This window comes from Lontra canadensis, unplaced genomic scaffold (genome assembly GCF_010015895.1).
Source record: "Lontra canadensis isolate GAN:19392208 unplaced genomic scaffold, GSC_riverotter_1.0 scaffold153, whole genome shotgun sequence".
Classification (NCBI taxonomy): domain Eukaryota; kingdom Metazoa; phylum Chordata; class Mammalia; order Carnivora; family Mustelidae; genus Lontra; species Lontra canadensis.
The window spans coordinates 1,031,616-1,058,505 of record NW_022631147.1 but is presented as its reverse complement, the minus strand read 5'-3'; the positions used below and the strand labels follow the sequence as shown (position 1 = coordinate 1,058,505).

The 26,890-nt window shown below is 46.4% G+C and overlaps 1 protein-coding gene across 1 annotated transcript in view; it reads left to right on the top strand.

Moving 5' to 3' along the window:
• Positions 1 to 26,890, top strand: part of CACNA2D4 (calcium voltage-gated channel auxiliary subunit alpha2delta 4) — a 113,675-nt gene that overhangs the window by 48,585 nt on the left and 38,200 nt on the right. Inside the window, exons 19-26 of the mRNA XM_032844455.1 lie at positions 3,844 to 3,905; positions 4,973 to 5,040; positions 6,999 to 7,044; positions 7,138 to 7,235; positions 9,337 to 9,430; positions 17,723 to 17,818; positions 19,927 to 20,054; positions 23,870 to 23,950. Coding sequence (XP_032700346.1) covers positions 3,844 to 3,905; positions 4,973 to 5,040; positions 6,999 to 7,044; positions 7,138 to 7,235; positions 9,337 to 9,430; positions 17,723 to 17,818; positions 19,927 to 20,054; positions 23,870 to 23,950 — 673 coding nt within the window. The remainder of the gene's footprint in view (positions 1 to 3,843; positions 3,906 to 4,972; positions 5,041 to 6,998; positions 7,045 to 7,137; positions 7,236 to 9,336; positions 9,431 to 17,722; positions 17,819 to 19,926; positions 20,055 to 23,869; positions 23,951 to 26,890) is intronic.

Sequence of the window (26,890 nt, the reverse complement as noted above, 5' to 3'; positions counted from 1 at the left end):
AAAAGAAGGATGCTTGCTTTCACCACCTCTGTTCAACATTGCACTGGACCCTGCCAGGACCTGTCCTTGCCATAAGGCAAGGAGACAAAATAAAAGGCACAAAAATTAGAAAGGAAGAGGTAAAACTGTCTGGATTTACAGATGAGATGATGGTTTATGTAGAAAATTCCAAGAATCAGATGTAATGAAAAGAAGGGCCATCTGTCCCCAATGTTTATAGCAGCAATGGACACAGTCACCAAACTGTGGAAAGAACCAAGATGCCCTTCAACGGACGAATGGATAAGGAAGATGTGGTCCATATACACTGTGGAGTATTATGCCTCCATCAGAAAGGATGAATACCCAACTTTTGGAGCAACATGGACGGGACTGGAAGAGATTATGCTGAGTGAAATAAGTCAAGCAGAGAGAGTCAATTATCATATGGTTTCACTGATTTGTGGAGCATAACAAATAGCATAGAGGACAAGGGGAGTTAGAGAGGAGAAGGGAGTTGGGGGAAATTGGAAGGGGAGGTGAACCATGAGAGACTATGGACTCTGAAAAACAATCTGAGGGGTTTGAAGGGGCGGGGGGTGGGAGGTTGGGGGAACCAGGTGGTGGGTATTAGAGAGGGCATGGATTGCATGGAGCACTGGGTGTGGTACAAAAACAATGAATACTGTTATGCTGAAAATAAAAAAATAAAAAATTAAAAAAAAGAATCTGCATTAAGCAAAAAAAAGAAAAGAAAAGAAAGAAAATTCCAAGAATCTGCAAAACAACTACTACAACTAACAAGTAAATTTAGCAAGTTGACAGAACACAAGGTGAATACTATAAGAATCAATTGTATGTTATATATATATACACACATATATAAAATAAATATATATACACACATATATATACATATATATTTTCAATTGTCCAATACTATAAAAATAAATTGTATTATTTATTTATTTATATATTTCTAATTGTCAGCAAACCATTGGAAATAAGTTATTTTTAAGTTCCAATTTCAATAGCATCAAACAACATAAAATACTTAGGAATAAATTTAACAAAGTCGTAAATGATCTCTGCACTGAAAACTACATAACATTGCAGAAAGAATGTCCAAAAAAAATTAAATGAGTAGAAAAATATAATCATGTTTACAAGTTGTTATCAATATTGCCATGCCATCCATTTTCTCTAAACTAATGTGTAGATCCAACATAATCCCATATCAAAATTTAAATGAGTTTTTTCAAGGATTATTTATTTATTTATTTGACAGACAGAGATCACAAGTAGGCAGAAAGGCAGGCAGAGAGAGAAGAGAAAGCAGGGTCCTTGCTGAGCAGAGAGCCTGATGTGGGGCTCAATCCCAGGACCCTGAGACCATGACCCTAGCTGAAGGCTTAACCCACTGAGCCACCCAGGTGCCCACATATCAAAATGTAAACAGACTTCAGGAGGAAGTGATTCTAAAATTTACATGCAACTGCAAAGGACCTAAAATGCCCAGACAAGAACAAATTTGGATGATTCGTACTACAGGATTTCAAAATTGACTCTAAAGCTACAGCAGCCAAGCAGGGGGTAGTGATGCAAGAATAGACAAAAGGATAGAGAATCTTGGAATAAACTCTCATACTATCAACTGAGTTTCAACAAAGACAGCTTGATGGATCAATGGAGGAAAGAAAGTCCTTTTAACAAATGGTGCTGAACCTACTGTATGAAGAAAATAAATGGTAGCCATAACTCACACCACAGAGAAAAATTAATTGGAGATCGATCCTAGTCTTCAGGGTAAAAGCTACAACTGAAAGTCTTCTACAAGAAAACATAGAAAATCTTTACCACCTGAAGTTATCCAAAGATTTCTTAGACAAAACGCTAAGAGCATCAAACATAAAATTTGATACACTGAACCTCATCAAAAGAAGTAAGCTCTGCTCATTAAAAGACGTCATTAAGAAAATGAAAAAGTAAGGCCCAGACTGTGTGCAGAATCCATAAAGAGCTTCCTCAGATTGTTAACAAAAAGACTAACAACCCAATAAAAAAATGGGCAAAATACTTGAGTAGACCCTTCCCAAACGAAGATATACACATGAAAACATGCGTCATCCGTCATTGAGGAAATGCAAACTCAAACTGCAATCAGATTCCGTTCCATACTTTCTGCTAAAATTTAAGGGACCGATCGATAGGAGAGTGCAAAGGCAAGCTAGTGTCCCACACATCAGCGCACCCCTAGGCAACAGAAGGAAACACACTGCAGACACACGCAACACCGATGGATTTTAAAGACATTATGTTGTGCAGAAGAAGCCAGACCCAAAGAAGCACACACTGTGAGAACAGTCCAACCTAATCTAAGGCGGTAGAATTCAGAACAGAGTTGACCCTTGGAGGGTGGGTGGGGCTGGACGGGAAGGAGGCAGAGAGACTTTCAGGGGACAAACACTCCGTATCTTGATTGGGGAGGTAACTACATGGCTGTACACATTTATCAAAACTACTGGAAGAACATACTGAAGATCCATGCATTTTGCCTTTTTCTTTAATAAGTGAAAAAAAAAAAGGAAAAGTTAAAGAGATCATCAGTTTAGACACTCAAGCCAGCCCCACCTTGGAAGACAGGACTCCCAAGGTCATCACAGTCCCGCTGGCTCCCATCCCGACTGCCCAGGACGGCTGGGAGGGAGGGAGACTGCAGAGAGGAGCTGACAGAGGCAGAGGAAGCAGGAGGGCAGCCCATGGGATGAGGCCAGGGCTGGAGAATGGTTCATTCGGGTTTAGTCTAAAACCGGTTTCCTATAGGAACAAACCTTTGTGTGCCACCCCACACCCGCTGTGTCCCCTTCTGACATCTTCCTCTCATTTCCAAAATGAAAGAGAAGCCAGAAAGAAGTGAAGGGAATAAGAACAGCTCCAGAGGCAACCAGAGCCCACAGCTTTCCCAGTGGCATAAGCAGACAGGACCTTCCACAGAACTTCAGAGCCCAGAGCAAATCCGGCTCTTCCCTGGACCCACCCCCATCCGTGAAAAACACTCACAACCTCACAGCAACCTTAGGCACCGCAGAGTGCTTTTGTCAGTCCTGACTTAGGAGCAGGCACTCTAATGCTCAGAGCCGTGAAACCACTCACCTGAAAGCACACAGCCAGGAAGTGGCCGAGCTGGCCTTCAGTCCCCATCGCCAGGTGCCCAACCCCTACTGTGCTCTCCCTGATGCCCTCACTTCCACAAATTCAGCTGAAGCCCAAAATATGGCAGCTTTGCAAGGAAAAGGACTTTGTGAAAGGGGCATGTGGCGCTAGGAGGGGTTTCGTGGAGGGACCACTGCCCCCTCCCCCGCGGCTGTATTCCAGAAAGGAGGAGGTTGTAGATGGGTCATACACCAGCTGGCGGTGTCCTCTCCTGTCCCATGTGAGCCCCAGTGTCACTATCCATGCCATCCTGCACAGCCCGATACAGTAGCCACTAGCCACATTGGCTATCTAAATTTCAATGTATATTCACTCAGTTATCTAAAGTGTAAAACTTCAGTGCCCTAGTCGCACGTTTCAAGCGATAGCTGCAGGTGGCTGGCAGCCACTTTCTGGGACAGCACATGCTGTCCCTTCGTCAGGCAGCCCCCGTGGCCGCAGCTTGCTGGGCCTGGAGGACGGTCTTGCCTGTGGCATCAACAAGGTGAGGCATGTCCTTGGCAGTTGGAGGTGAGGGGTCGGAGGTGAGGGTTCGGAGGTGAGGGAAGAGGCACAGAGGTGATGAAACCCCAAAGCATTCGATGAGGAGGTGGGAGTCGTGATCAGGCATTCCTCTCCCCAGCAAACACCCTTTTTCCTTCTTTCTTGTAGAAGAGAGTTCTTTTCCTGACCAACGATTACTTCTTCACAGACATCAGTGACACACCTTTCAGGTGAGGGGGCCCCCGTTTTGTGTGGAAGGGGGAGCGGTGGTTGGATGTAAATACCCACCACTCAGGGCAGAGCTCTCCCATCGGGGGAATGAATTTACTTCGATTTGGTTGGCAATTTTTGTGGTAGCCCCCCCAAAAAAACCAGGTTTGCCTGCAGGAAACAAGATTTAGACGCACTCTGCGGGTGAATCCTTCTGTGCAGAGGTGGAGCTGGACTGCCTGGGCTGGGTTCCAAGCCCACCTCCAGCAGGCTGTGTGACCTTAGTTAAGGTACTCAACTGCACTTGGCCTTCGATTCTTGCCTGTAGAAGGAGGCCCTTGTAAAAGGAAATAGTAGCTCTTTCTTTGTGGTCGGTGAGGACAGAGGATCTTAAAGCAAAGCAATGTAAGCAATGGTTAAGATGAAAGATGGAATTTGAAATTGTCTTAGGTTCCTTCCAACTCGTATTCAACTTGAGGAATTACACAGATTAGTAAACAAGTAGACTGTATCTCTGAATCGCCTCATTTCTCATTTCTCTCCTGCTCAGCCTGGACTGCTCATTAGGATACCTGAAGAGTTTTGCAAAGTTGCCAATGCCCCAAACCAGTAGACTCAGAGTTTCTGGGGTGGGGGCCCAGCACTAGTATCTTTTAGAGCTCCCCAAGTGATTCAGATGTTCAGCAAGTATTAAAAGCAGTATTCTACCAGGAGAGAGAGGACGGCATTGTGGGATTCACCAGGCAGGAAAGGGCTCTCCTGTCTGTGGGACCCCGTGGGACACAGAAACCTCTCACAATTCAGGAGGTCCCTGAAAGCTCCGGGATGATTCTTGACTAAAATGGGAGCCAAGGGGGCTCCTGTCCTAGAGAACGTACAGGGTCCTTCTCAGGAAGAAAGGCCGATGAAAAGAATAGAACAGTTCTAGAGGGGACAACCTGGAGGGCAAGGGCAAAATCTTGTCCTGCAGGCCACTTGTCGGGGCAGAAAGCTCACAAACCTCAAGTGACTGTAAGGAGGGAGGTGGGCCGGGTGCCCCTTGGCCCTTGCTGTCGCTGAACATGCTCGTTCTCTGTTCTCCCCACAGCCTGGGAGTGGTGCTGTCCCGGGGCCATGGAGAATACATCCTCCTGGGGAACACATCTGTGGAAGACGGTGGGTCTGTGGCGAGTACTGATGGGCAGCGTAAGAGGGAAATGCAGATTCTCCCGGGGCACTGAGCAGGGCCAACCGGGGGCAGAGCCGAAGCCTCCCAGTCCAGGACTTGAGAGCAGACTCTCGGAGCGGGGCTGCCTGGCCAGGAGGGGATCTGCAGGGTGTGCAGGATCTGTGGGTCAGTTGTCAAACTCAGTTCAGCCTAGGACTAGCCTTCGTGGAAAGCTTTGCTGGACCAGAGGAGGAGGGCCTCGAGGGGAGGTGCTTCTCTGGACAAAGCTGGACTTCATCTGTCAGAGGGCATGACAGAGGAGGCGGGGAAGAGTAAGGGAGCAAATCCACAGAAGCTGGCTAGGATGGCCACACCAAAGCACTGCAAACTGGCGGGCTTAAAAACCAGAAATGAGTTCTCTCGCAGTTCTGGAAATCTGCCCACTCTGACCCCTCCGGGGCAGGATCCTTCCCGGCCTCGCTAGCTCCTGTTAACCCCAGGCATTCCTTGACTTGCAGCCTTTGTCCTCATCACAGGGTTTCTCCCTCTGTGGGTCTCTAATTTAGCCTTGTAGAGGGACACCAGGCATGCCGGGTCACAGCCCACCCTAATGGCTTCATCTTCACTTGACTACATGTGCCAAGACCCTATTTTCAAATAGAGTCACATTCACAAAGACTGCGGTTCATACTTCAACATATCTTTTCGGGGGACACAGCTCAACCCATAACAGGGAGCTTACAAGACATGAACTGAGAGGGGCCGAGAGAAACCAGGGTCGGGGGGAGGATGGGAGAGAAGGGCCCCACCCTCCCTAACCCAGCGTGCTCTTGACTTCCAGCTGCCTGAGCACCTTGAGAGCACAAAACCAATACCCAGGGCTCAGGGATGTCTCGGGAAGTCTTGAGACAGTGGGGCCACAGTTCCAATGGCCACATTCTGTCCATTCTTCCCTCACCATCTCTTGAGTGCATCTCATCCATCCATCTCTCTGCCACCGCCCCAGTCATTGTCACCTCTCTCCTGAACGGTCACAGCAGCCTCCAACTGGTCTCCCACCTCTCCTTTCCTGTAAATCTCTGCCAGAGGAACCTATCTAGAAATGCCAGATCACATTGTGTCACTGCTAAAGGACCTTCAGTGGCCTTCTGAATTTTTTGGTGGGGGGCGGTGTCATTTCTCCATGCACTAAGCTTCAAGGTCTTCCCATGTGCTGTTCTCTCCCTTGAAAAGCTCTCCTCTCCAGGGCCCACCCTCTCATCCCATCTAAGTTGGACCAACTCTTCATGTCCCAATGTAGATGTCGCTTTTCTGGGAGCTGTCCCTGGTAGACCCCTGTGCCCAGCCCCGTGCTCCCATGTGATCCCTGCATTCGCTCTTTCACAACAACGTCCATGATGTTGGACGTCTCTCTTTCTCGGTCTCCCATTGTCCCCAAAATGACCAAACTCCCTGGGCATCCACGACACCTTCTTGAGGACTGAGTAGGTGCTCTGTAGGGCCTTCGTTCCTTCACTTATTCAATCCACAAACATGCAGCGAGCACACGGCTGGTGCAGGGGTAGCATGAGACTACAGAGATTACACAAAACGCACATGGCCCATATCTGGGCTCTCCTTTCAATGGGCCATTCAGCTCAGTTGGGTACAATGAAACCATTGAAGCCAAAAATCATGGGTTTCAAAGTATTAGCTCCTTTCAGAGAGATCCTAATAGGTGAGATTTGGACATGAGGCAATGGGAAGAAAAAGCATTTCAGGAAGCAGGAGCAACGTGGACAAAGGCATGATCTGTACAAACCCACCACCAGCATAGTGGTTGACTCCCTCCCTCAGCTGAGAATAAGGAAGAATGAAACCTAGTCCTGCCCCAGAGAAGCTTCCTGGCAGTTGTTCGTAAGCAACTGAGGCGCATACCCTCACCACATCGACCGAGCATCATACTGAGTGTGAGCTCTGGTTTCAGGCCTGCACGACTTGCTTCACCCAGATCTGGCCCTGGCCAGTGACTGGTAAGTGGGTAAGTCGCTGTACGTGAGGAAGAGAGAATGGGAGGGAAGAAGGTGGAATTTTCCTGAGGTGACATTAACTCTCCTGGGCTTCAGGATCTACTGCATCACGGATATTGACCCTGACCACCGGAAGCTCAGCCAGCTGGAGGCCGTGGTCCGCTTCCTGACAGGGGAGGACCCAGATCTCGAGTGTAAGTGCCAGCCCCACCCACAGAAGATTTTCTTTTCTTTTCTCTTTTCTCCTTTCCTTTCCTTTTTTTCAAAAATTTAACTACATACGAGTATGATACTTATCAAAAATTATATAAACAAATTTAAAGTGAAATCAGAAAAAAAGTACACTAACCTTGATGGGTAAGGTCTTGATGTGTTTTTTTTAAGTGCTGAATTACTGACGTTTTATTGCATTAATTATCATTATCAACCTTTTTTTATTCAAGCATAATTAATATACAGTGTTCTATTAGTCTCAAGTGTACAGTACAGTGATTCGGCAATTCTATTCATTACATGGTGCTCATCACGATAAGCACCCTCTTAGTCCCTGTCACCTGTTTCCCCCATCCTCCCATCCACCTCTCCTCTGGTAACCATCAGTTTGTTCTCTGTAGTTAGGAGTCTGTTGTTTTTATTTTGTTTCATTTTGTTTTGGTCTGTCTCTTTTTTCTTTGTTTGTTTGTTTTGTTTCATAAATTGCACCTGTGAGTGAAATCATATGGTGTTTGTCTTTCTTTGACTTATTTCACTTAGCATTATACTCTCTAGATCCATCCATGTTGTTGCAAATGGCAAGATTTCTCTCTTTTTCATGGCTGAGGCACCGAGGAATTTACTCACTGCCAAGTAGCCTTATCCCTCAAACTCACCCATGACTTAAAGAGAACAGGGAGATTTTCACTTTGGGCTCAAGAGGTTGTCTGTGGTCCTGGCACTGTGACAGCATGGGTGTATCCCCATGTCAGGGACCCAGATCCCTTTGAACACCTTTCATCCTGGCACTGGGAGTGCTCTGGAGAGACACACAGTGTAAGGGCCTCAGCCTGCCCATAGATCTGTCCCTACCACTACCCAGCAGAGGGCCCCTAAGCCAGTAACTGATGCTCTGTACCCCCAAAGTCCTCATCTTAGCAAAGGAGCGTCTTCCAGCAGTTGGTGTCTTGTAGCCTGTGGCCTTGTTTTCCAGGGCCTTGTTCTCAGGCTAACCTTAAATTTCCCAACACAGAAGGAACTGGTGAAATCAGCCACACCCTCAGTAGGGTCCCTCTTCTTCCTCTTCGGAAGAGAAGTGGTCCTGCTGATGTATAAGTATCACCCCCAAGGAAGACTTTGCCTCCCATGCTGGCCAACTTATGTGTGCATTCATTCATTCATTCCATCAGTAAATCTGTACTGAGCATGTACTCTGGGCCAGGCCTAGTGTGGGCACTGAAGCGACAGAGATGGCCCAAATGGGTGAGGCCCTTGCTCTCAGGGAGCTCGTAATCTGGTGGAGAAACCACACCATAAAGAAGCAAGCATGTGTGTAGATGTAGGGATTCCAAACTGTGGTAAGTACCATGAATAGGACTCTGTGTGGGGTCCTTTATAGTGCCTGACTCTGTCAGACCCTGTTACTCACATGAAGGATGAAAAAGAGCTGCCCATTGCCTTCACAGGCACAGGATCGGCTTTGAGGTTGATAAAAATGTGGACATAGACAGAGGTGATGGCTGCAATCATTGTCAATGTACTTAATGCCACTGATGTGTATGCTTTAAATTGGTGGATTTTTTTAAGTAAATTTCACCTCAATAAAAGTAAATACTTTTTTTAAAAAGGAGATTGGGAAAAGAACCACCCATGCAAAGAGTAGGGGGAAAGCATCCAGACCAAGGAACAGCATGCCTGGAGGCTCTGAGGCAAATTCAAACTCACAGACCTGGCAAAACCCCAGTGTGCTGGGAGGGAGATAACCAAGTTGCAGAGGGATGGCAGCAGAGAAGAGAGGGGGCTGGGTCAGGACAAGGGCTAATGTCATGGGGGCGGGGGAGTTCTAACCTCACAGAATACCAGAACTGGGAAGAGCATTAGAAACCACTTAGACCTACTCACGTATTGTTTGGGATTGAATATGTGAAGGCTGAGAGAAGCAACATGACTTCCTCTAGCTCATATAGATGGTTCTATGAGTCCCAGACATGGACTTATGATGCACATCCCATCCCCTGAGGTCAGAGTTCCTCGTAAGGGCAGATGAGCTGTGTTTATCGTCATGGAGGAAATAAGTTGTTTGGTCTCTTATTTTGCCCCCAGGTGATGAGGAGCTTGTGCGGGAGGTACTGCTCGACGCTGTGGTGACCGCCCCCATGGAGGCCTACTGGACAGCGCTGGCTCTCAACGCCTCTGAGTATGTCCAGGGCTGGGCGAGGGTTCTGAGAGGAGAGGCACCCCCAGCTCCCAGGATTCCCTTGGCTGAGTCAGAGTCCCTCCCACTAGGTGGCTGGCAGCTCAGGAGACAACTGGGTCCAAGAGGAATCTGATGAGGGTGGGAAGACGTTGGGGGAGTGAGAGCTACCTTCACATGGCCCGTAAAGCAGGGACTTGGCACGGCATCCACACCCCACACATGCTGCTGCTCTCCCCTCTGGAAAAACACCAAGTGTATGGTCTCCTGGGCATAGGTCCAGATCGCCCACCCACACTGCAGTAGCCCCATTCCAGGAACACCTCTCTGAGGCTGGGCTGTAGCTGTGGGAGCCCCTTTACCAAGTGCCCTGGTAAAAGTGGTTTGAGTAGATCAGGACCTCGTTTCCAGCAAGTAAGCTCAAGACACTACAAAGTACAGACTTGGCCTTGGTCTTTCCCAGTGCCTTTGATTTCCTCACTCCCTTTGCTGATGTTTACCTGGTGCTATCATATTTAAGGGATAGGTAGAAAGAAGAAATAAATGGCTTGTGTGTGTGTGTGTATGCACACACATGCATGTTGGGAAGGTAAAAAACTAATGAGGTCAAGAATATAGTGGACTCCACCTTGTTCCTGAATAGGAAGATTCAACATTAACATCATGAAGATGTCAAACCTCCCCAAGACACTCAAGTTAATTAATGCTAACCTACTGAAAACAACAACATTTTATATGAAACAATCACCTATTTAAAAAAGCAAGACACAAAAAGCTGTGCACAGTGTGATACCATTTCTATAAAATGGAGGCAAGACAGTATGTCTGTACATGTGCATGTACAGATAGACTATCTTTGAAAGACCAAGTAGGAAAGAGTTCTCATTGGTTGCTTCTCAGTAGAAAAATGGGTAACTGAAACAGGGATGGAAGGGACACTTTTCACTGTATAAATTTTGGGTACAATTTTGAGCCATGTGAATGTATTATCTCTACAAAATTAAATAAAACTAGAGAACAAAAATATATATATATATAACAGGCCAAGCACTGTTTTGAGTGTTTGGTATATATTAACCCAGTGAGCCTCATAACCACCTTGCTATATAGATACTATCGTTATCCCCATTTTACAGATGACGAAACCAAGGCAGAGTGACATAAGCAACTTGCCCAAGGTCGTATGCCTCCCAAATGGCAAAGCTGGAATCAAAACCTGGCAGCCTGGTTCTGGGGTCTAGGGAATTGGATCACTGGTTTGGAGAGAAGGGACATGATCTTCATCTTTCCAAGTTCTGAGATTAGCCAGAGACATTTTTAAAGTTGAGAAACACTGAAGAACAAATATTCTTAACCCAGGTGTATATTAGAAAAGAAGGCCTGACAGGCACCTGGGTTGCTCAGTGGGTTAAGCCTCTGCCTTCGACTCAGTTCAGGATCTCAGGGTCCTGGGATCGAGTCCTACATCAGTTTCTCTGCTTGGCAGGCACCCTGCTTCCTCCTCTCTCTCTCTGCCTGCCTCTCTGCCTACTTGTGATCTCTGTCAAATAAATAAATAAAATCTTTAAAAAAAGAAAAAAGAAAAGAAAAGAAGGCCTGGAGAATTAATATAAAATGGCATATCGGTAATATAATGCCCTATCAATAATATCAATGCAGAAAATATATTTGAACAAATAGTAATATCCATGCATGTTTTAAAAAACTAATCAACAAAATTAAAATTGACCTGCGTGCCTGGCTAGCTCAGTCGGTAGAGCATGCAACTCTTGATCTCAGGGTTGTAAGTTTGAGCTCCATGTTGGGTGTAGAGATTACTTAAAAATAAAAATCTTCAAAAAAAATTTGACATAAGCCTGAAAGTCAACATCTGAATGGAGCTAGAGCCTCTCTCAGCTAAAGATAGGACTAGGACAGGCATTCCCATACCCCTACTACTGCTTAACAAGGTCAGAAGGTATCAGTCAGGGCAGCCAGAGAAGAGAATGCACATAGAAGCAGTGAGAAGTGGAAAAGGTAAAGTAAATTATCTCTGTTTAAGAAGGTCATAAGATTATATATCTGGAAGCTCCAAAAGAATTTATAGGAAAACTACCATAAACAATAAGAGAATTTAGTGAAGTAGCAGGGTATAATATGAACATTCAAAAATTAAGATCCTTTGTCTATGCAAACAAAAAAACTAGATTTAAAAATGTCATGTGAAAATATTCAAGAGTACAAAAAATAAAATGTAATGAAACACCTAGGTATAAACAATAAAATTTGTCCTAAAACTTACACAAGAAGAATTATAATATACTCCTGGAAGACACAAAAGTTGACTTGAACAAATGAGGAGATATTCAGTGTCTTGGGGTAGGAAGAACCAGCATCACAAAGACATTAATCCTCCGTAAGTTAATTTATAAATTTAATGTAATCCCAATAAAAATATCATCAGTATTTTTCTGGATCCAGATAAATGGATTATAACATTTACTTGAAAGAATAGTCAAAAAATCTCTGAAAAAGAAAAGCAACAAAGGAAGTTTGGTCCTACCAATATATTAAAACATATGGCAAAAATCTCTATAATTTAGAAAGTATAGTATTAACACAAGAATAGAAAGGCAGACAAGGGGACAGAATAGAAAATCCGGAAATTCTTCTAAATGCATATGGAAAGACATGTCAGACCAGGGGAAAATGGACTCTTTAGTACGTGGTTTGAGAGCCATATGGAGAATGATAAAATTGTATTATTTCCTTACACCATACACCTGGATAAAGTCCAAATGACTCAGAGATTTAAATGTAAAAAAAAAAAAAAATGAAACCATATAAGTACTACAAAAAAATAAAAAAATGAGCCAATTGCTCTAAAATCTAGGAATTAGGAAGCCTTTCCCAATGATGACTCAAAATTCAGAAGCAATAAAAGAATGACTGACAAATTTAACAGCATAAAAATATTGATTTGGCAAAAATAAAAACATGAGCAAAGTGAAAACAGAAATGACAAACCAGAAAAATGTTTGCAACTTATATAACAAACAAAAGCTTACTATCCCTACATTATCGAAGAACTTCAAAAATACAGAAGTAAAATATCCAATCACTTTGAAGGAAAAAGGACCAGAAATATGGACAGTTCAGAGAATACATACAAATAGTCCTTAAATATATGTCTAGTTCATAATAAAAGGAGTGCAAATTAAAACTGTACCAAGTTTTTAATTAAATTAAATATAAATTAAATTAGAACTGTCACTCATCAGATTGATAACATCTAAGTTTGTTGCCAGTCAGGTTGGCAAGGCTGTGGGGAATCAGGCTTGTGTATATTGTCAGTGGGTATACAAAATGTTTCAAAGCCTATGGAGGACAGTTTGATAATATCTAATAAATTACATACCCATTTACACTCTGACTCAGCAATACCATTCTAGGAATGTATCCTTAAGATATACTATGAAAAACAGGAAAAGTTACATACATGAGCTTTTTGTTAGAGCTCCATTTATAACAGTGAAAGATAGAAATAACCTAAATCTATCAGTAGGAGCCTCGTTAAATAAACCATGGTAGGCCCACATAATGGAACACTATGTAACTATAAAAAAGGACAAATCTACATACTGCATTGGAATGGTCTTACCAATGGAGAAAAGTATATATAATACCCCCACTACTTATTTAAAAACAGGAGAAACAAATATATTTTCATAGTTACCTACATATATATAAATAGAGATGCATGTATATGTATACATATGTGCACCTATATTTTTTAATGAAACAATAAACAAGAAAACAAAAAAAGATTACTTTAGGCAGAGTGAAAGAACAGCGATAGAGACAGAGACAGGCTTATGAACATGCTTTATTTTACATATTTGACTTTGGAACCATGTAAATGCTTTATATCATTATAAAACAAGATTAGATTTTCTTAAATAAGCTCTAAAAATTTGAAGGCAAATGAAACAAATAAACATAGTTTTGTATCAAATTCATGACATAACAAGTAAATTCTTTCAAGGGACTTGAAAACACAGAACCATAAACAACAAATAAATAAAATCTTTAACCGTGTTCAATAACCACATTGCTAGAAACAATATTGGCACTATTATTCTCAAACTATATAGATGAATAGAGCAAATAGTATTATGTTAATGTCATTAGGAGCCAAGGATTTCAGCAAATGAAAAAAGAGATGCAAATGTTTTAGATCAAAGAAATTAAGATGTGCTGCTGAATATGAATTGGAAACATCAATGAATTTGTGATATGTTTTCCCTGAAAGAACAAGAAGGATACCCTGGCCCTGTCCATGGAGAAAACCAACCTCAGTGAGCACCCCAGAGCTGGACTGTGGACTTTCAATGTGCATATTAAGAAGTCCTCATTAAAATGAGTCAACAACCCTTGGAGAAATGTCTGATTTCAGGACAGGGGCAGAACTGTAAAACATGAGCCAGGAGCATCTTATCATATCCAGAAGAAGTTACTAAAGACTATCATGACATTGTGCTGGGGGACCCCAGAACCAACCTAAAGTGGCTTTCACTGGTCAAAGGGGGGACAATTAGAGTAACCAAAGTAATGACAACTTCAATGGATTAAAACATATTTAATGTGTTTAAATCCTGTGTTCATAATGGTACTGAGGAGGAAAAAAAAAGATTTTTAGTCATCTTCAGAAAATGTTAAGAAACCAACTCATTTTTCTAAAAACTGGTGAACAGAGATTCAATTATTTATCCTGGCTCTCCTATACAAGTTTGCATCTCAGGATAGCCAAATATTGATGAGGAGAAGTTTATCTTTATTCAAGTATTTCAGATACAAATAAAATAAGGAAGAAATTAAGGAATATCCCTATTTGGCCACCTCTAGTCAATCAGATAGTATGTGCCTCATGACCAAGAACACCTGCCTATAATAACTCAAACCTATATCAAGCCAGTAGGTCTAACTGCTAGCTTGTAAGAAATACAGGGGACACGAGAGCATGCTAATTAACACCACAACATCATGATCTGCTAAACCCAGAATGCAGAAACACTACGGAACAAATGACCTACTTCAGTGAATAAATTGCAAGGGAAAGAGAAGGGACAGAGAGAGGAGACAGAAAGGCTGAAAGTGACTAAAGATGACTGCTAATAGGTGTGGGTTCCTTCTGGGGATGATGAAAATGTTCTAAAATTGACGAGTGATGGCCACACAACTCTGTAAATATACTAAAAACCATTCAATTGTACATTTTAAATGGATGAACTGTATGGCAAGTGGATTATAGTTCAATAAATATAAATTTCTATTATCTAGATCTAGATAGATGAGAGAGGAAAGAAAAGAGACACATGAACTTGTGGACCCTAGTCAGATCCTGATTCAAATAAGCTAAAAAAAGGATTTTGGATTCATGGATTATCTGATGCAACTAAGGAATGGAGGGGTGGGTTTGGGTGTGATAATGGCAAGAATAAAGGATTTTTTTATTCTTTATATTTTAATGATAGAAATTAAAATATTCACCAATGAAATGATATCTGAGATTTGCTTCAAAATAATCTAGTTGAGAGGCTGGGGGAGGCTGTAGATGAAACAAGATTGGCATGGGCTGGTAATTGTTGCAGCTGACTGATGGGTACAGGAGTCTCATTAGACTATTCTCTACTACTTTTGAATAAAGAATTGCATCAGAGGTGCCTGGGTGGTGTAGTTGGTTAAGTGTCCAACTCTTGGTTTTGGCTCAGGTGGTGATCTCAGGGTTGTGAGATTGAGTCCTGCATCCGGTTCTGTGCTCAATGCAGTTTGCTTAAGACTCTCCTGCTCATTCTCTCTCTCTCCCTCTCAAATATTTTTTTTTTTAATTGCCTCAGGAAACTTTTCAGAGAAAGTCACTTAGGCCCCAACCCCCAGAAATTCTTGTTTCTACAACATCAGAGGGGGACAGGCAGGCCCTGTCTGCATTTCCAGATCCATTCCTCAGTGGTTTTCCAGACTGTAGATCAAGTGCTTTAATCCAGCTCCAGGTGTCATCAGTTGAATGTCACATGGTACAGCCTTCTTCACAGAATCCCAGTAGGGAATCCCCAATACCCACACAGCTGAGCCTTGATTTAAAAAAAAAAAAAAAAAAAAAAAAACTTCCCCTTGGCAATGCTTTGGGTATTGCCTACCTTCTACAATCACTAAAACCACTGATCTAGGTACTGCGAGAAATTGGGTAATAACCTGTAGCAAACTGGGTGAGGGGCAAGAATATTAATAAAGTTAGAAGTAATTAAATAAAAACCACATGTAACAAGCCCACAGCTGATGTCATATTCTATGGTAAAAACAATGAAAAGCTGAAAAGTTCTTCCTCTAAGATCAGGAACAAAGTAAGGATATCTGTTCTCACCACTGTTATTCCACATAATAGTGGAAGTCCTAGCCACAGCAATTAAGCAAGAAAAAGAATAAAATGAAAAGGCGACCTAGAAAATGGGAGAAGATATTTGCAAATCATATCTGATAAGAAGCTAATATCCAAAATATGTTAAAAACAAACAAACAAACAAACAAAAAACCTCACAGAACTCAAGGGCAACAAAACGATCTGATTTTTTTTTAAAGGGCAGAGGAGCTGAAAAGACATTTTTCCAGAGGAAACCTACAAATGCCCAACAGATGCATGAAAAAGTTCTCAGCATCAGTAATCATCAGGGAAACACAAACCAAAAACACAGCGAGGTATCACCTGACATGTTAGAATGTTACCCAAAAGACAAGAGACAGCAAGTATTGGCGAGGATGTGGAGAAAAGGGAACCCTGTGTACTGTTGGTGGGCATGTGAATTGGTCACTAGGAACAATAGTTTGGAGCTTCCTCAAAAAGTTCAAAAGAGAACTACCATATGGTCCAACGATCTCACTTCTCATTATTTATCCACAGGAAATGAAACCATTATCTTAAAGAGATATTTACACACCTATGTTCATTGCAGCATGATTTACAATAGCCAAGATATGGAAACAACATGTCATCAATGGAGGAATGGACAAAGAGGATGCTATATATATATATATATATATATATATATATATATATATGTAATATATTACATATATATATGCAATTAAATATTATTCAGCCACAAGGAAGGAAATCCTGCCGTTTGTGACAACCTAGATAAGCCTGGAGGGCATTATGCTAAGAGAGACAAGCCAGACAGAGAAAGACAAATACTACATGGCATCACCTATATGTAGAATCTAGAAAAGAAGAAAATTTTTAAAAGTCAAACTCATAGAAACAGAGAGAGGAGAGTGATTGCTGTGGGCTGCTGGGGGAAGACAGGTCAGCACAGTCTTTCAGCTACAAGAGGAAGAAGACCTGAGGGTCTAATAAAACGTTGTGACTATAATTGATTGTATTATATAATTGAAATTAGCTGTGAGTAGAACTTAAATATTCTCAACCTCCAAAAAAAGTTAAATACCTCATATAATGGACATGTTATTTAACTAGATGGGAGGAACCCTTTCACAGTGTACACATATATCAAATAATCATAATGAACACTAAAAATCTTACAATTTTATGTCGATTTTATCTCAAAAAAACTGAAGTCTTTAAAAAAAAGAAGAAGAAGTGATGACTGCCACACCTGTGCCATCATCGTGGAAATATGGCTTTGGGACCATGAGAATTATTAGTTACACTCCAGCTAGCTAATGGATTTTCTTTCTCCAATACTGCTGGCGAGGTTATAAAGTCCACCGGGTTCACATGGGTGGGTGAAGACCATGCCTGCTCCTCCTCCTTTTCCATTTTAATAATAAGGTAAACATGTGAAAACGATTTTAAAACCGTGAAGTGTCCTGTGTCAGTCGTAAGAAGTTCCCATTCCCGAGGTCACAAAACAACATCTCTTTTCCTGAATTCCTCCTGTCTTTCAGAGCCAACTCCCCTAAAACCTGCATGGACAAATTAGGAACCAAAAAAAAAAAAAAAAAAAAGGCAGAAAGGCAGAGGCCCAGGGGAACACATTAACAAGGGGAGGTGCTGCCCAGGGTCGCCGGGTCTACCAGATATAACAAAATAATGCTCACGGTGGATGGCAGTGTGTGTGTATCTGTGTGTGTGTGTAACCCTCTGAGCATCCATTCTGCCTGGCCCCCGACCCCCACCCCAGGAAGATCAGGCCAGGCACTAGCAGAGACCTGCAGGTCTTCCCCAGCCTCCCAGTGCCCCCTTTCCTAGACCTGTTGCTGTAGTGCCTGGTAATGACATCTGCTCTGTCCGCCTCACAGTGAGTCAGAGCAAGTGGTGGACATGGCCTTCCTGGGCACCCGCGCTGGCCTCCTCAGAAGCACCTTGTTTGTGGGCTCGGAGAAGGTCTCTGACAAGTAAGTCATGCTGGGCACCCCGGGAGAGGGATCCCTCCAGGGTGTTCCTGCAGCATGTGGGCAGGCAGACTCTCAGAGACCAGGAGGGCACAGAGTGTGGAAGGTGGTGGTTTGTAGATTAAGAGAGTCAGAAAAGTAACCCTTCCACCAGGCTTATATGCATCCTGGAGTCGTCCCCAGGAAAGGAGGGACAGTGGCCCAGTCAGGCAAAAAAGTGGCTGGGACACTAATGTTGGAAGGGTTAATCACTTCCACAAGAGGAAACCCAGAAGTTGTTTTCCCCCTTGGTACAGTCTGTATGTGACAAGCAAAATCATTTGGCTGTGTCCCCTCCTTTATTGACAATTTACATATCCCCTAAGCCAGCAATTCTCAACTGGGAGTGATTTTCCCCCAACCCCACCCCAGGGACATTTGTCAATGTGTGCAGGCATTTTTCGTTGTCACAGCTCGGGGACGGGGGTTTGCTATGAGCATCTAGTGGGCCGAGACCAGGGATGGTGTTAAACACCCTCACAACCGTTGTGTGGCCCAAGATGTCAATAGTGTTGAAGCTGAGAGGCAAAGCCTGCATTCTGGGAGACCAGCTGGCTGGGTGTCCTCCCCACCAAGTACTGCAGCAAAGGGAGAATAAGAGCCAGAGAAGGAGGCCAGGTGGGGGTTGGGAGAGCAGAGCAACCAGCCACTCGCAAACCAGGAGACTCAAATAGGCAGAAGTCAGCAGGTCTTTGGAAGAGAATGGCCAAGGGAGCACCCCATGGTCCTTGCCTCTCACCCACTCCCTGCTCCTCTCACTGAATCTAAGCACACCCAGCCATCTAGGAGCTTCTTCCAGGACTCTGACAGATCCACACTTGCTAAAAAGCTAAGGCGTTCTAGGAGAACAAATCAAGTTGTTTTTCCCTCTCCCCATATCTCCTTACTTCCAGAGAGGTGAAGAGAAGAGAGCCCTCTGCCTCTCTGACCCTTACCATGGTCCAGTTAGAGACACAGCAAATGACTCAGTGGACCAAATCTGGTGGGTAAATTTTAGATTCACCCAAAGGCCTTGAACAGCATGGGGAACTGACCTCCCCACAGTCACTACCCAGCTGGCCCCCCACTCATACCTCCTCCTCCCCTTAAATTTCCACCCCCACTCAGAAAATTGCATACCCATGTCATTGTCTGGCCAAAGTTGGGCAGGGTGAACCGCACCGGGCAGTATGAAGGGGGTAAAGCGTCCTCGGCAGTCCCCTGCACCCTCTGAAAGCCTTCGAAGAATGGAAGAGAGAAATCTTAATACAGAGAGACCCTCCTGGGTCACAAAAGCAGCCACCATGAATGGCCACACAGGGACCACACAACTCCAGAGGGCTCCCTTCACCTAGACCATGGCGTGACTGGCGAGCTCAGGAACTGTGCAACAAGGCAGGTAGCTTCTGGAATACATAAGTGGACCACTCTTAAAATCAAACTTCAATTAACCACCTTATGGGTTATCCACAATGTCTTTTTTTAATCCACAAACCAGCTTCTCCCTGCCTCCCACTCTGCTTCTGGACCAGCACTCCCTTCTGCTGGCTGCTGTGTGTTCAGGGAATGCAAAACCATAATTAGCAAGGTAAAGCTGCTCAAGAAAAAGATAACTCATCATCCATTCTAAACCCTAGAGGCAATGACTTTTGAAGTAACCATTTTGGGGGAATTTATGCCCTTCTATTAGTGCAGTGATAGAATTCACCATGCAATTTCCCCATTCAGACATGCCAATTAGCCAGACTAAAAGAAATTAGGGTATATCCAAAAGAAACAAACCCTGCAGGCAAAGGAGTTTTCATTTAACCAAAAAAGTCCCCTTTCACAATACAGGCGCTCTACCTCTTCTAGCTACTAACATGCCATCAGGTGCAACAACATTTGAATCTGGAAAAGGCAGGAATTGCTGGGGAACATCATCTGGGGTAACCAAATCAGTCTAGCGGCCAATATTTTCTACCTGCAACTCTACTAAAGCAGAGATGAATCTCTCTTCTTGGCCCAGCCAGTATGACCCTGTGTGGAAAAAAGAGAAAGGGACAAGCGTGTTCCCAGATCTGTGGGGAGCTACCAAATCTTTGTCTTTGCAGAAAGTTCCTGACTCCTGAGGATGAGGCCAGTGTGTTCACTCTGGACGGCTTCCCCCTGTGGTACCGCCAGGCCGCCGAGCAGCCTGCGGGTAGCTTTGTGTTCAATCTCCGATCGGCAGAGGGAGCAGGTAATCCGTAGCCCTGTGCTCTGGGACCGAACTGGGACTAGAGTGTGCCTCCCCCCTGCTGCTCTTGGGGGGAAACAGAAGCAGATATGGAACAGAATGTCGACGCCTCTGGGTTCCCTCCCAGCCCTCCGTCCTGACACGTTAGCGCCTTGAGAAAGCTCACTCCTGTTTCACCACACTATTGATCTCTGCCCTGAATATAGGACAGATCATTTTATCCCCTAGCCAGCAACCAAAGTTAAAAATCCAGCATGGCACAAAGGAAAGAGTTTTGCCCCAAAAGTCAAAAAGAGCTGGATTCTAGCCCAGATTCCAAGTGGAAGCATATTGGAAGAGTTGATCTTTAAGATTTTTCTGTTTCTAAACATCTGAGTATCTTTGAAAGCTCCCCAGATGAAAGTAACAGACTTCATTCCATCAGGGGACCACTGTGCTTAACCAGGTTCACTGCCCCATCACACTACTTCCCAGAAAAAGCAGCCTGGTCTCCACTCCCTTATGGTCTCCCAGGAGCTGCAATATTGAGCCCCCCATCTTCTCCTCAGGACCTCCGAGTAATAAAGGGTGCCCCCTGGGGGAGGGGGGCTTGAGGGGGAGGAAGTGGGGCAGCCAAATTTGGACCAAGCCACCAAATCTCTACTAGTCCAAGGCCCAGGAAGGGTTTCTGAGCTGCCGGCACCCAACTCCCACCCCCAGACCCCATTCTGAAAAACAGCCCCCATAAAGAAAAATTAAGTGACTCTAACAGAGTACAAGAAAATTGCGAAATATTTAGAACAGAAAGGGACTTGGAGGATGCATAGCTTCACCCTCTTAATTTACACTTGAAGAGACTACGGCCCAGAGAGGTGGAGGGACACATTGCAGGGCCTAAGAGTTTGCAGCATAACAGGCCGTCGTCCACTGGGGGAAACTGACCCCAGCACAGTGGAAGGAGAGGGCCTAGGAATATCTGTGCCCAGGACAGAGTGAGCAGAGGTGGTGGGGGTGGGGAGAGGAGAGGGAGAGGAAGAGGAGGAGGAGGAGAGGGGAAGAGAGGAAAGACTGGGAAGGAGAGGAGGAGGAGGAGTGGGGGGACGGGTGAGAAGAGGAGAAGGAGGAGAAGGAAGGGAGGGGGAAAGTGGAGAACCCCAGCCGGGAGTCTAGTGGAACGGAGAGTGTACTTCCCCTCCAAGATGCCCTTCCACCCAAACCCTCCAGCCACCACTTTCAACAAAACCATCCTCCAACTTCCTGATGGAGAAGTGCCCTGAACTGACAGCTGGAGGAGATCCGGACTCCCAGGGGCTTTTCCTGGGGCTGCAGGCAGCAAGGAGGAGGTCCCCCTCTATGCCCTCTTGATGCCTTCTTCACCTTGTGCCTAAGCCCACATCTCCATCCTATGCCTGTTCCCCCCCACCAAATGCATTGCTAATGTACTTTACAAAACGTTCCAGAGCCTACAACTCATACAATCTCCCCAACCCTGTAAGTGTCATTATTATTTCTCTTCTTATACAGGAAAAGTCTGAGGCTGGGAGAGGTTCTGTGACTTGCCCAGGAACACATAGCTCTGGGAGCACAGAGCCAGGCCAAACCCAAGTTCTGCCCACCAAAGCCCAGGCTCTTTTCCTGCCCCAGGGTGAGGCAGGAAGGGGAAGAGGAAGTGAATGCTGTTTGTCCCAGTGAAAGCCCACCAAGAAGGCTTCCAAAGCCAAGGTGAAGGGCTCCTCGCCACGCCATCCCCAGAGCCAGAAAGGGGCAGCTCTTTCTTCATGTCACCTTCTAAAGTGGCATCAAGGGCTCCCCCAGGACGGCTCCCACCTGCAGGGTCCTGGGGAGGTTCTCTGGGGTGTAGCCCCGTCCCCTGCCCCCAGCCCATGATGAGGGCGCCCTCCTACCTGCGTTGTCACCGGGCCCATGCCTGAAGGCTGCCGGGGCTGCTTTTTGTGGCGGTGAGGTAGGAGGGCGGTGGGTGGGGAACTGAGCCGCAAGGAGAAGAGAGGGAAGCTGGCAACCCAAAAGGGGGGACAGTCAAGTAGGGAGGCAGGCGCTTGCTCTCTTTTCACACCCTCGCCTGCTGCTTTAGCTCCTGCCTGTGCCTGAAGACACGTGGGCACCTCTGCACAGCCCCCTTCTCCCCCAAGGAAGGAAACAACAACAGCTTCATTTCAATGGGGGGCGGGCACCCCGAAGAGGCAGAGGAGCCGCCTCCAGGGTTAATGGAGGCTTCCCTCCGCCTCTCCAGGCTGACTCTGTTGCCTTTTGCCTGGGGCCTGGTGGGCTGAGTCCTGCCCACGTGGAACTGTCTTTTGCAACCAGCGCCTGAGAAATCTGCTAGCACGGAGCCCAGGTGCCTCAGGCCTGTCCCTCCTGCCTCCAGACATTTCTAGAAGCAAGGGGAGGAAGCTGACTTCTGTGTTTATTGAGGCTTTATCATGGCAGATTTCTAGAATCAAGGATAATACTCCATATTGCAAGTTTCTAGAATCAGGGTAATTATGGATTTCTGTGAGATATTGGATTATAGCAAGGTATGACGAACGATCTTAGCAAAATAGATACGAGAAAGCATAATTTAAGTTCCATGACAACAGACGATCTCCACGTCAGCTTCTCATGACCTATTTGTTTCAAGCAACATTTGATATAAAGACCTCCCCACAAGACAGTACTTGATAAAATTTTGCCCCTTTGTTGGGAATTTTAGTTATGGAACTTGGCCTGTAGACAAGAATGCTTTGAAAAGGGGTACCTGGGGGGCTCAGCTGGTTGAGCATCTGCCTTTGGCTCACGTCATGATCCCAGGGTCCTGGGATGGAGTCCTGCATTGGGACTCAGCAGGGAGCTTCTTTCTTCCTCTGCCCCTCCCTTCCCACTTGTGCCCCCATCCCCTGCAAATAAATAAATAAAAATAAAATCTTAAGAACAACAAAAAGAATGCTTTGAAAAGTGGAACCATGTCCCTGGACTGATAAAGATTAAAAAGCCCAAGGTCACACACTAGCCCAGACCACCGCTGAGCCAGAAATCTCTGTTCTCATGTCGAGCCAACACAGCCACCTAAATTCTGTCCTTATGGTGGCCTGATTCTCCTAAAAGAGGGGGTGCAGAGCAGCTCAAAACAAGCCCCTTGCCCTTGAAGAGGCTGGCAGTGTCCCAGAAGTGCAGTCACCATCTGTAACACCAGTGAAAGGCATGGCTTGAGAACAGGGTGGTGGTGGCAGGCCGGCCTCCAGCGACCAGGATGTACGGAGTGCCCTGCCAGCCTTCTGTGTCTGTGCAGCCCTGGCCCCGGGCCTCTAGGGGGACTGTCAGTGTCACCCTGATTCATGTGACTGATGAAGGACAGCCCAGGATCAACCACCACGAGTCCTGGAATGCAGCCTATCCTTCTGCTAGGAAGAATCATTTGACCCAACGCAAGTCTTCTGGATGGAACATGCGCGGAGAGGACGGGTCACAGCAGGGTCCCTGAGCTCAAGGCAGGCAGACAGTTGCTGCCCCAAGACAGAGCAAACCCACAGTGTTCAAGTGACGTGGACACACTGCATTGTCCAGGCCTCCGGGGGCCCTGATGTATTTATCTGGCAGGTTCAGATCTGCTTGAGGACGGGGCAGTACCTGACACGCGGGGGTGATCTGCAAAGACCAGTGGGGGACAGTTGCAGGTCCACCGCAGCAGGGGTGTCGCCAACACCCCCCCCACCACCAGTTATTCAAGAAATGCCCTCTCCTGGGATTCACAGTGTGCTCTCAGCTTCCCCAACCACTAACCAACCCCTGGCTCTTCCCTGGGCACTGAGAATGTGACTTGGCAATTTTTGTTTCCCCAGAAAGGCCAGGCCAGCCCATGGTAGTGACAGCCAGCACAGCTGTGGCCGTGACCGTGGACAAGAAGACAGCCATTGCTGCAGGTAGGAGCTGCCCTCTGCGCCACGGCGGTCAGGGGCATTGTGAGTCAAGGTCAGGAATAACACACACAGAAATAGCAGGAGGACCCTGCCTGTGGCTGGCAAGGGCCATAGACCTCCAGCAGGAGGTTTTCCCAGCTGAATGGTGTGACTGCGGGAGAAAGGAGCCTTCCTGAGCCATGTCGTTTATAAAACCGTAAGTCTTGAGATCCAAAAGAATTTATGAAGTCAGTCAGATGAAGCTCAGACAGCTTAAGAGATTTGCTCCAGGTCACCAGGGACAGAGACTATAACCGGGACCTCCGCTTCCCTCTCCCGTCACCCCAGGTGTAGGACGCCACTGCGCACAGAGCCGACCCCGTGACTCAGACGGTGAGGATGAGCCGGGGACACGTGTTCAGTGTGTGCGGGGCACCACAGAGACCACATCCTGCGCTCACTTCATCCGGCCCTCAGGGCGAAATGGGTACTTTGGGCTCTGTTTTACAGATAAGGAAACTGAGACAAAAATTCTTTGCCCAAAGTCACACAGCTAATAATGAATGAAGCTAGAATTTGAGCTCAGGTGGCCTTTCTTTAAGATCCAGCTTCCTACCCCGTGTTGCCACTGGCCTCAAATGTGATGAGAGCGCCCAGTGACCCTCCCAAGTTGCCCAGACTCGGTGGTTTCTCAGTGCCTGAAAGAGTTCTTTGCGCCCAGGCCTCTTTGCCGGAGTGCAGTCAGGCCTGCCTAGTGAAGTCCTCCTTAGCCGGGTTTCAGTCCCCGTGTGTCGGCCCCAGCTGGGTTCTGCAAAGCTGTGCAGTTCAGTGGGCACTCACGCTTCGGCCATCATGGGTCCCCTCCTGCTTCCCTGGGGGCCCCGAGCCACATGGAAGGACTCTCCAGCTGTGGGGCGGGGGTGAGCCTTGTCCCCTCAGGCTGGGTTCAGGGCAAAGGAGGTAGGAGGAGCAGGCTGGGGTCCAGCCGAGATCCTCCAACCCTGACTTTCCACCAGAGAAAATACCTGCTCCACAGGCGCCTTCAGGAGGCACTGCTCCAGCATTTAGGAGGGGACTTGTGCCATCTCAGCTGCCTTTTTAAACTCGGGCCACAGTGGGCTAACTCCAGACTCATTGCTAGGCCAAAACTGGACCCAAACTTATCTCCCTCGAGCCTGTTCACCGGTCCCATCCTAGTGTCTCTGTCCTGCTCCCTCCATGCTGTGGACTCTCTCAGCAACCTCTCCCTCCCCCACAGCCCGAATACCTGAGAGTCTAGGAACCAGAGGGGACATGGGGTCAGGCACTGGCTGCGCTCTCCGGCACTCTCCAATTATTTGATATCATTTTTAACTCAGAGCTGAATTAGAGCCTCCAGGGGTTGCCATAGAAACCATGTCCTGGTGCCTCTGGTTTAACTCACTGCAGACAATGGCTCTGAGGTTCTGGGGTGTGTGGATACGATAGGAAAAGAGTGAGGTACTAGAGACCTTATACTTCAGCTTCTGTGTGTGTAGAAGGGGGGGCGGGGTGTCTCCTTTTGTAATTTCCCCTCCGTGGACTATGGCTCAACTTCCTTGATACTGGAGCCAGACAGGCCTATATCTCAGAGCAAGAGAGGTGGCTGGTATGCTGTCCTGGCAGTTTCATCCCTTGGAAGCGGGTGGCACTGTGTGCATCGGGGGCTCCTGGACTGGGCGAGCACTGGCGGCTAAAAAGGGAGCTGCAGGGGTGAGGTTGTGCACTGAGCAAGGGGAGAAGGCAGGATAAGGGTGCTCGGCCCAGCTACAGGGGTCAGCTACATGCCAGATGTGTGTGTCATGCTACAGGTTCCTCCAGAAGGGCACCTGAATGGGGAGGGGTCCTTTTAAGCTCTAAGCAGGTGATTTACCAACAGTTTATGCAGAATTTCTAGGACTCTAACTTCTTGACCAGGATCCATTTTCAATTTCCCATACCCTACAGACCTAGTTGGGGAGTACTGCCCAGCATAATGATGGTGGCACCATAACCTGCAAGTGTATTCCTCTAGTGCGTGGCGTGCGATACACTTGTGCCCCTGTCCTGAGCCCTTCAGTGCAGAGACTGCTCTCTGGGGGTCCACGAGCGCTCCTCTCCTCAGGGTCTGCCTCCGTGCAATTGGACCTGGACATCCACACTCAGAACAGTGACGTGTACGACACACCTATGCCTTACCCAGGTCTGTGCCAGGCTGCTGAGGGACCCTGGCCCCTGCTTCTGCAGTGGGGCCTGGGGAAGACTCTCAGGTCTGCTATGCCTGTTAGGGTGGCACCCCACAGTTTCTCATCACCTCTGAAAGGCAAAGCAGCCCAGCTCTGCTAGGAGTCCCGCTGAACTCCAGGAAAGGGACGTGGAGGGCCCACTTCTCCCTAAGGCTTGCTCCTGCCTTACTGGGATGTCATCCAGAGGAAAGCACCTAAGAAGGAGAAAATTCCTTCTTGGTCTCTGAAAGCTAATAAACCATAGAGCCCAGGTGCAGTCAGTCAGAGGCCAGTCCGGGCCTGGAAGTGAGTCACCCCGGCTTGGGGCAGACGATCTTGCCAGTGGCGTTGATCGTGCCTTCGCTGTCTGAGCTGGACTTGGAGTCGCTGCTCCTGGAGTAGGCGCCCAAGCCCGGGAGGATGCTGATGCAGACCGCAGCGGAGGGGCAGTGGATGGAAGGGGCGCTTAGGGACGTGCTGCCAAGAGACATGCAGGACGGGGCTTCTTGACTCTTGTCATCTGGGTCAGGGTCCGATTTCAGACTTTTCACACTGTTGCCACTCTCTGAGCTCTTGTTCAGACCTTGTTCTTTGGCCCATCTCCTCTCTTGGTCTCCCCAGCCCTGGCCCTCCAATTCATAATTCTGAGACCCCACCTGCTGAGCCCTGCAGGGATCATATCTGTCAGTGCAAAAGTTCAATTCCCTGTCCCTAAAGCCAGTCTTAAGGGCAAGAAGAATGT